We start from the raw sequence: 10,138 nt of genomic DNA on the forward strand, positions 1-10,138 counted from the left end.
CAATTTTGGGCGTTGTGGGGGTACTAATCCTTCCCTAAACGTAACCGACCACGAATCCCTTTTTATTATTAAAAAGAACGAATTTTTGGTTATAAACGCAGATCAGTTCATTTTTTAATTGATGTTTTCTTAAAATTCTTTTAAAAAATAATTTTTAGGTATTCAACCTACCTGACCCAAAAGGCCGATGGCGACTCTCAAATTATTTTCAAAACCATTTATTCATATCAATTTTCCAACCAAGTAAAATTTCGTGCCCGTGCGAAAACCGGTTACGACAACCGGATTATCACAACCCTATTTGTTACTATTCTAACAAATAATTCCACTAAATGAAATGGCGGGAAACTTGACGCCCAGACTTGCAAATTACAATTCCGCGTTGATTTAATCCCAATCCCTTATTCTTCAAATTTAAACCCATTTGTTGGAAGAAATCGTCTATTCTCATTTCGTTCTCAAGATCCTTAACAATGGCTCAAATCAACAACAGCCCTGAAATCAAAGCGTCATCCCAAGAAATCCCCAAACTCGGTCACAATGGAGTTCAAATTACCCAAAGCCCAGTCTCAGTTTTGAGAGTCAAAAAGCTCTCTAAAAAAGCGGTGGTGCCCTCAAGAGGCTCTCCTCTGGCTGCTGGATACGATCAAGTGAACCCTTGGATTCACTACACATTTGCTGGGCTTTTTTTTTTCTTTTGAATGTCTTATCGTTCATGAATCTCAATTGGGATGAATTTTTATGGGTTTATCGTTCCGGTACAGTGCAATCGACACCAAATTGCCAGCCAGAGGAAAAGCGCTGGTCGCTATTGATCTAAGCATTTCAATATCCGAAGGGACCTACGCCCTTGTTGGTATAAATCTACTACGATGTTTGAATTTGAATTTGAATTTAAATTTGAATTTGAGTTTGGTTTTTCTACTTCTATAAAATTTTGGATTTTAATAATTGTTTCTTTTGTAGCACCCAGGTCTGGCTTGGCTTAGAAGCATTCCATTGACGTGGGCGCCGGTGTAATCGACGCTGATTACAGGGACCTCTTGGAGTAATATTGTTCAACCACTCAGAATTGACTTTGAAGTGAAAGAGGGCGATAGAATTGCGCAGCTATAATTGAGAATAATGACGCCTGATGTGTTGGAAGTTGAGGATTTGAATTCTACTACTAGAGGAGCTGGTGGATTTGGATCCACCGGTGTTTAAGTCCATGGGTTTATTTGGTTTAGGATTGTGGGTCGTTTCTTAATGGTTTAAATTTGCTGTTTTTGCTTACTGAGAATTTTAGTTGTAAAGTTTTAATGGATCAATGGTATATTCAGTAGTAGTAACTAAGCTCTTTCCCAGATCTTCACATTTCTATAAAAATAAGAATCACGGATTTTTGTACTTTACAGGGAAAGCAAAAGCCGTGGAAAATTTTCTCAGTGATACAAACAGAAACCATAAACAAATTATGCTTTAAATAGTTTTGGCCTTTGGGTATTTCTGTCTTTAGAGTATACAATTAAACTGTAACATATACGCTTGTGAAAAGATCTCTGGTAATCTCATCTAGAAGTCCATTAAGCACATACTTCTCGGCATCCCTTATAACATCATCTTTCTCATGAAACCCAACCATGGTGTTGTGCCAACCCAAGTCCCACTACAATTCAGATCTGGTTCCTTGTTGTATACATCGGCCTTCAGCATTTTTGGTAGGTAGTCTTCGAGGGAGAATCTTCTCTCCCGTCCCTTCCATATAACTTCAACTTCTCAAAGTCCTTGCACATTTGCTTGACCAACTCATCCCAGGATTTTGCTTTGTTTGATGTGATGGATACTTTAAGAAATGGGTGAACACTTACTTCCTGCCTTCTTCCTTTCCTTTTCATTACTTCGTAGCCACAGTCTAATACGAGCTTGCTGTCTTGTTCGTGATAGTTGTGACTGTTTGCATGGAGAATGCTGCTAGGAACGTTGAGTTTGAAAAGTGCCTGTGCTGTGTTCATAAATAGTTGGTTTTTCTTAAGTATCTGTTTAAGGTGATTTTCACTTTCTGTTAGTGGATCTGGCATCTCTGGTATGCTAGTCTCTGGCTGTGGGATATAAGAAATTCCTGCTCTCTCTTCATGAGTTCCTAAAAACCAGTGAACTTAAGCAGATAAGGTTTTTTTCTTCTTAAAACCACCCCTCAGAAGAAATAAAAAAGAAGGCATTTGATACTGCAATTACCATGCCTTAATTGATGGAATGATTAGGAAATAGATACTCATGCATGTTTGTTCATATGCCGAGGTTAGTGCTTGTGTTGTTGTGTGTGTATAAACACCTATTTTAAATTTTAGAAGTTGGTGTAAGCTCATCTTTCTAGAACCTTAAGTTAATTTTTCCTTTAAAAAAAAACCGTTCGTGGGATGTAACTGGAAAATTTGAGGAAAAAAGGTTGGAGATGCAAAATTGTACTTACTGTGTTGTAGATCAAGTACACTATCCTTAAACTCATGTTCATCGTCTCTGCTGAAATCAGATTCTTGATCTTGCTGTTCTTTTGTAGTCATTGGCACTGTATTCTGTTGCTACATAAGATCAAAACAGTTATTTGGGTTCCTCTTAGAATTATCAGAGTGGTTTTGTCTAATATAGTTGGTTAATGATTGTAGTTTTGGTGATCTTACGCTGTGTTTTGTAGCTAAGGCTTGTTCTTCACTTTGTCTTTGACATTCATCTTCAAAATTACAGCACAAAGTTGGATTTTGCTGTGCTTCTTTCTGTGGTTGGGCTTCGCTTGATGATTGTAGGCCTGCTACTGACACATTGGGTCTAAGGATCTGTGTTTCTACATCACTGCTGGCTTTCATTTGCTCTGTTTCTTGTGAGATAGCAAGTTTGTCCTCCCTTGTCTGTTTCTTCTCTTGCAAATTGGAACTTCGACGCATCAGGGTCCTTGGCATATTATAAACATTTGCACCTGTTTTGGTCATTACTTCATTGATCTTTCTAGAGGCCTCGAGTTTATGCCCTTTTGCACTTCTCGCTTTCATTGTAGTTTGAACTTGAACAGGTTTTTCATCCGCAGCAAATGGGATGTGAGCTTTTGTTGATTCAGATTCTGTATCCCGTCGAGAGGAATGCCGATTGGAGTTTCTGCTTAATGAATCTTTAATTTTGAAATTTAAAATTCTTGAACTCCTATCGCTGGTTGGATTTTCTTGGTGCCTACCATACACTAATCCATTGAATTGTGTTGCATCAACATGTTCGGTGGACCCTTCCCTACTAGTTGCTGCTCGATTCATTTGCAGCTGCTTCTTTTGCAAATTGGATGCAGTAGATATTGATTTGGAGATACTACTGGATATTAGTTCATGTTTCTTTTGTGTCTTCTCCTGCAATTTCAGTTTTTGTTGTTCCCTTTCGGCTGATTGTCTCTTTTTCTCTTGAAGCTCAGATGTTTGGAGCATGTGAACCTGTTGAAATCCATGATTATATTGCAGCTTTTGTTGATTGCTTAGAAGAAGCATGTTGGCATAACTATTTTCCCCATGAAGCATACTTTCACTGTACTGTGTCTTTTCCGGGAATCTAAGTGCAGCTTCTGATCTTTTATGGACAAGTGGTATCATCTGCTGCATCTCATCCTTGAAAACTGGTTCCTTGATTTCATTTCTTTCAGTGTACTTCTGTTCCCTCTGCTTTATACTATCATGGTTTCTCTCCTCTTGAATTTCTTTTCTGCTTCCAGAGCTATGATACGGTTGGGCAACATCACTTCGTTGTTTGGTAATCTTAACCATGGCCTTTCTTGAGCTTGTCATTGAATTTAAGTCTTCCAAGCCCTTTGAGGTGGTAATTTGTTGTTAACAGCAACCCTTGTGCTAACATTTCTAGTTGCCAATGTTTTTCCTCCTTGTGGTTTAACTGTATCCTGAACCGGTGGAATCTTGGTGGCAATTGTTGCTTTCTGTTTTGCCGGTGGGAGAGATGGGGTTGTGGAGTCTTTTGCCCTTTGTTCAGCTTTCTTGATGCTTTCCTGTGCTGGTCTCTTTGCAATTATCCCTTCTACTTTTTTATTTCCAAACTCCTTTTTTGTGGTGACCTTCGAATCTACATTTCCTGGAAGTTCATCGATCCCCATCAGCTTTGCGATTACATTTGGAATTCTGGACTTCTCTTGTTTGGACTGCAGTGGAGTTGAGCGAGTTTGTTCTGAGAATGCAGTGAGACTTTTAGCATCAGGACCATAGCTAACCGATCGCTTGTGAGAATGTAAATTTGAGGCAGCTGCAACTTTCTTGTCATGCTTGGAATTAGTAACCCCTGAAGAGTAGGTAAGAGCTGCCAGCCTCAGCTTAAGTTCTGTTCTTGCAACTTCTTGAATGTCATTATAATTTCTTGAGGGTCTATCAAATGAAAATATCGGCCTACTCACTTGCTTCTGACCAGCCATCATGACGGTGTTCTCATCATCATCTTCATCCTCCTCTAGCAGTGTTAACCGACTTTTTCTCTGTGGCGTTATTGAGTAATCCGAAGTTTCCTGCATGTTTACAAGCAACGTTAGAGACTCCTCCAAATCCATTGCTCCTTTCAACAGTTCCCTTCCAATTTCTATAGAATATCTGTTTAAGTTGAGGCCATTAGAGCAGTCGCGGAGGATCTGGTTTAGCTTTTGTGCACCCCTTGATATTTCTTCAATATGGATATGAGAGAGAATAGGGGGTTGGCTACTTGAAGGTTGCTGCCTGCTTACTGCTCTGTTTCTTCTTTCCATCTTCCCGTAGTCCACCTGTCTCCTACCAATGTTCAGTAGAAAACTGAAAATTGAACTAGCTCCCGAAGATTTTGTTCTTATCTTTCCTCCATTTTCAAGTGCGAAATCCAGGGCCATCGACAGATCTCCCATTTGTTGTGGCTTCTTGCCTCCCTCAAAAGGAACGATCTGATTCGATGCCTGCCCAGTGCTGACTGATTTCCTGCCTCCACTAGGCCTGTTTCGTGTGCTTCCAGGTCTAGAACCAGTCTGAAGGAAGCCAAACATTTAACTAAATGAAATTGTTATTTCTGATTAATTTGCTGTATGAACTGGCCATACTTTAGCTGTGGAAACTTACAGCATTGACTGCCTCTGGTTTACTGGATGATTTATAGGTTGACTTGGAGTAAGCATATGCATCTGCTCAAACATGCAACAAAAGGAACAGGTAAAATTATGCATTTAAGTTTCTTTCTTACGGGGTTTTGCTAGCTAGATAAAGCTCTATTTTCATGAGTCCAGTCTTACACGGGGTTCATTAACTTAACATCACCAAACTGATAAACTTCTCCTGAGCAAGGATTTCCATACATCATTTTGCTATGTATTACCTCTCTTTCCCCATTAATTTAAACTCATTCAGAGATTCTTTCCTTTATGTCATACTATGCAGTAAAAGTTCTCATTTTTAAGGTATACTTTAGTTGAAATGGTTCTGAATCATAGTATCTCCAGAAAGAGAGAAGAAAGATGGTAATTGTTGCTAAAACGATACATTTCAACAGTTGATTGCATGTGCATGATTTCTCTATCTGAGTCTTTTCTGAATTTGCATTCATTAGCTTCAGAAAAGTGGAACAGTAGTCATGCCTCCTGTTTTTCAAACTTCTAGAAGACGTTGAATAAGAACCATGATCCATAACCAAATTCTAATCACATTCACAGGGGTTTGACTGATATCTTGGAAGGATTTTGGAATCCTTTGACAACCTAGCGTGTTTTAAGCAGAGATTTCAGGAAACACTCACCTGCAACCTTTGGATTCGAACCCTTTGAGTTCTGAGAGGCAGACATCCGCTCCTTCCGCAACCGAAGATCATCTAACAGCTTCTGGGAAAAATCTGATCTCTTTTCCATGTTTGGTATTGAAATGCAAACAAGGTACCACTCTTGAACTCTCTTTGAGCTAGAATAAAGATTAAAATTTCTTTACATTTATGTTTTGCTCATTACTCTAGGAACATGAATGTATTTTTCCCCCGCTTCCATCTCTTTTAGTTGGGAGAGTACTTTCAAAATTGGGTAGGCTGGGGAGTCTAGTCTTGCTTGCAATAAAAATGGAGTTTGAAAATTTTTATGTTATAGGTTGACGTGAAAGTTAGCTCTATATCTCTCTATGGAGGGTCTCTTCAAGTATTTTCTGACTTTGATTCTAATCCAAGCAATGGCAGAAAAAAAGTTAAATTCAAAGGGCTTCCATCCCAAGCTTTCTTTATCAGCATCTTCCCCTTTTTTAATTTATCACAATCCCTCTTTATTTCCCTTTAGTAATAACCATTGCATCAAACCAATGTTCAATAGGCAAATTGGTCTCCAAAATACGAGGTTGTGAACTCTGCATTGAAACTATTGATTTGCTTTGGTTTAATATCTTATGGTTGGAAATAACGGAATAAAATAAAGGGTAAAATACATGTTTAGTATTTAAACTATTACTTTTGTATAATTTTAGTACCCAAACTTTATTTTTTTCAAAATAATACCTAACGTTTAGTTTAAGTTTCAATTCGCTATCTCATTGTTAAAAAATTAACATAACTGTTGATGTGGTATTTTTTTAAAAAAATTCAATGATGATGTTTCATTACCTTATGGTAACACATCAATATCACCATTAAGTTTTTAATAGAGGGTACCAAAATAAAATTTAAACTAAACGTTAGGTATGATTTTGATAAATGAGTACCAAAACGAAATAAAAGTAATAGTTTAGATACTAAACGTGAGTTTACCCTAAAATTAAGATAGTTAACAATGACAGGATTTTGAAAAGGTGATCTGAGAAGGGAGAGATGAGAGCCGACACTTTTGGGAGCTTTTTAACTGATCCCACCATTACAAAAGAAACAAAATTGGGTGTCAAGTAACTAATCAAAGTGACAAAATTGCATTTTTTTTAACTTCAATAAAGGTGGAACTTTACATGTGGTTGATTTCTTTATGTTGTTCAGATTTTGATATTTTATGTGGTGGGATATATTTAATTTTTTTTAATAATTTTGAAGATATTTAAAAAACGCATTTAATTGGTGATGTGTGGTTTACACTGTTTTTGCTTTTACTTCTTGGTCTTTATCTTGAACTAACAACAGGAAAGCCATACTTTTGTAAAGGGCGGAAAATGGGATAGCAGATGGAATTTCTGATCTATTTTGGTGTGTATATCCAAAAAAAAGGCTTCAAATGGAATTCCTAGCACATAAGCGCATCAATTAGGACAGGGTGTACCATCCAAAAGATCAATTGTCATTTTCGTTGGTTATAATAAAGTAATGATTAGTGTGGGCAAAGATTCATTTAATATAATTGTGTAACTATCTAGTGGCATTAGTGACTTTTTTTTTCTTAAAATGTTTTAAATAGTTGTGTTTAGGGATGTGGATACAAGATCTGAATTTGACAGATTTTGATTGGTTTGGCCCTAATTCAATCTTATTAGGTCATTTTTTTAAAATTTTGAGTTAGGTTAGATTCAAGTTTAGAGTGAAAAATATTCTACTTGGCCCAAAAAATAATGTAACTATACATTTTATATTTAAAGATAATTGCAATAATTCTTATATCTATATTATTTGTTTTTCAATTAGATTTCTATTTTATTGAATAAAATTTAAAAATTATATATATATATATATATATATATATATATATATTGTGTCAAGTGAGATGTAAATTTTATCTTAAAAGATCAGTCGAATTTTGGGTTGGGTGAAGTCGCTCTAAACCTAAATTGGATCATGTTTCGAGTTACTAAAAATTCAACTCAATTTAACCTATGTCTATCCCTAAATATATTTGCATGATGTATATTACTAATAGGTTAAGAAATTTTGAACAAATACTCTAAATTATTAAAGAAAATATCTATTAGGTACCCAATTTTGGTACAGGCTGGTTTAAATCCATCAGTCTGGACCCAGGTTCATTTAAACTACAGCGTTGGAGTTGGGTCTTCTTCATTCTTCCCTCTTCAAGTTCTATTTCATTCTGTTTTGTCCACACTAACAGTTGACTTTGTTTCTGCCTAATTGACATTTCTTCAATTTTATTTAAGGCTATAATTGAGAACCTTAAAAAAAACAATAAAAACAAAAGTTGGGTAAGATGTTACCGTCACCTTTCTTTAAATGTTTTATCACATTGAATGTAAACTATTAAAGCTCTATTTGGCAATGTTGTTTAAAATCATTTTTAGATAAAATTTATTTTATCCGTAAAATTAACGTCAAACGAGTAATTTAAAAAAAATACAGTGGAAATGATAGTTTCAAACTAACAACAAAAGCTAGAATTTCTAGATTTTTCGTTCCAACTTTACGCTTAAAACTAATTTATATTTTTACCCTTACTAATACATGAGCTCTATTCAATGTATTTACATTTTATTTTAATAATTTAATACATTCTTAAAAAATAATTATTTATAAATAAATAAAATTTATGATTTATATATTAAAATATTAATAGTGAGTTATTTAAAATATATTTTTATTATAATTATATATTTTTATTATAGTTTAAATTGATATAATTCATACATGATAATATCTCTTGAATTTATTATAGATTAAATTGATATAATTTATATATAAGTGTAAATATAATTTAAATGTTATATTTTTTGTTTGGTGAATAAAAGAAGTAGCAAGCTTTAAACAGTGGCCACCATATAAGACCAGCAAGCATCCATCTGCAGGGTCGAAACAAGCTTCACGGGTGGGGTAGAATAAAAACGGTTCGCCAGCCCTCCTAAACTAGTTAATTTAGCAAGTTGATCAGCAGCTTTATTTGCATCTCTGCAAGCGTGGGTGAAACGAACATTCCGTTCACTCCTCATCAGATCAAGCACACGATTAAGAAGGACGAAAGAGATCCGAGCTTGAGTTTTCTGTTCCATGAGCCGAATAATTTCCAAACTGTCAACTTCCACAATTACACTCGCCAAGGTTCCACGCATGAGACAAGCCTTCATACACACCCAAAGCTCTGCTTCAACAACCGAACAAATACCAAATTGCTTCGAAAAACTAAGCAACCAATCACCTTGCCAGGTACGGATAAGCCCCCCACAAGAAGCATAATCCGTAATACTATCATGAGCACCGCTGTGTTCACCTTACACCAATTTAGGGTCGGTGGATTCCATCGAGCGTTAACATTTTGAATCCGACTGGTATTCGGATGGGCAGCCATAACAAAATCAAAAGCGTGAAGAGCTTCACGTTGTAACCTCCTGCTATTCATCAAAACACTCTCCTCCTCAATGGTATGAGGATAAAAAATTCTCCTATTACGGTGAAGCCATATAGACCAAATGATAGCACCAAAAAGAAAATCCCCCTCGCACGCGTAGAACCCCAGAGACGTTAAATTAATCCGAATCCAGCTGTGATATCCCTCGAAAGGAAATCCGAAAGCTTATCCCTTTTAACAACACTGGACCAAGTTGCAATCGCAAAGGGACATTTTCGAAAAAGACGGTCAATGTTTTCTCCAAACCTCCCGCAAACGCCACAAGAAGAGTCCGTGCTCATGTGCCGACGAACACGTTCGGCATTGGTGAGAATACGCTCAGACGATAACAGCTAAAGAAAAATCTTAATTCGTTGTAAGCCACGATATTTTGAGATAACCTACCAAACTTTGTGTGCATATTCTCCTTGTACACCTACACACATGTCATAAGCATATTTAACTGAAAAACAACGGTCTAATCTCCATTTCCATCCCGGTGAATCCATCCTATCACTTGGCAACAGAGGCATTGTAGCTGCCAGACGGAGCAAAACAGAGTCCAGTAGAAGGTTTCTAAGAATAGACCAACGCCACTCCACATTTTGATCCATCATGCACGCAACACTTCGATTAGGAAGGGAGATTCTCATTGCCTGATCCACAACATGATTCCGCAAAAGACCCAGATTGCTAAGCCACGTATCACCCCATAGATACTCATATTCGTCCGAGGTTTTATTTTGAGTTTGTCATTTTATATATATGTGTATAATAATATATATAGTATATAGTATATATATATATTATAATATATTATAAATATATATATATATATATATATTGAAAACATATTTATAATATATTATAATATATTATTAATTATTA

At 36.1% G+C, this 10,138-nt stretch overlaps 2 protein-coding genes and 1 pseudogene across 3 annotated transcripts; 1 reads left to right on the forward strand and 2 right to left on the reverse strand.

Annotated features, from left to right (window-relative positions):
• Window positions 1-473: 473 nt before the first annotated feature.
• LOC120114752 lies at window positions 474-1,206 on the forward strand (annotated as a pseudogene).
• A 272-nt stretch (window positions 1,207-1,478) lies between these two features.
• Window positions 1,479-3,804, reverse strand: LOC120114747 (ras-interacting protein RIP3-like). Of its 2 annotated transcripts, none has more exons than XM_039135545.1 (3): window positions 2,661-3,804; window positions 2,453-2,555; window positions 1,479-2,122 (listed from the first exon to the last, which is right to left on the reverse strand). In XM_039135545.1, the coding sequence occupies exons 1-3, from the start codon at window positions 3,798-3,800 to the stop codon at window positions 1,689-1,691; spliced, it is 1,677 nt and encodes a 558-aa protein (XP_038991476.1). In that variant the 5' UTR covers window positions 3,801-3,804; the 3' UTR covers window positions 1,479-1,688. The 2 variants fall into 2 exon arrangements, with proteins under 2 accessions (XP_038991476.1, XP_038991475.1); XM_039135544.1 differs by having other exon boundaries at window positions 2,453-2,561.
• Window positions 3,735-6,110, reverse strand: LOC120114748. The gene is made up of 3 exons (XM_039135546.1): window positions 5,767-6,110; window positions 5,097-5,158; window positions 3,735-5,005 (listed from the first exon to the last, which is right to left on the reverse strand). The coding sequence occupies exons 1-3, from the start codon at window positions 5,873-5,875 to the stop codon at window positions 3,806-3,808; spliced, it is 1,371 nt and encodes a 456-aa protein (XP_038991477.1). The 5' UTR covers window positions 5,876-6,110; the 3' UTR covers window positions 3,735-3,805.
• Between the last annotated feature and the right edge of the window lie 4,028 nt (window positions 6,111-10,138).

This window comes from Hibiscus syriacus, unplaced genomic scaffold (genome assembly GCF_006381635.1).
Source record: "Hibiscus syriacus cultivar Baekdansim isolate YM2019G1 unplaced genomic scaffold, ASM638163v2 tig00110243_pilon, whole genome shotgun sequence".
Classification (NCBI taxonomy): domain Eukaryota; kingdom Viridiplantae; phylum Streptophyta; class Magnoliopsida; order Malvales; family Malvaceae; genus Hibiscus; species Hibiscus syriacus.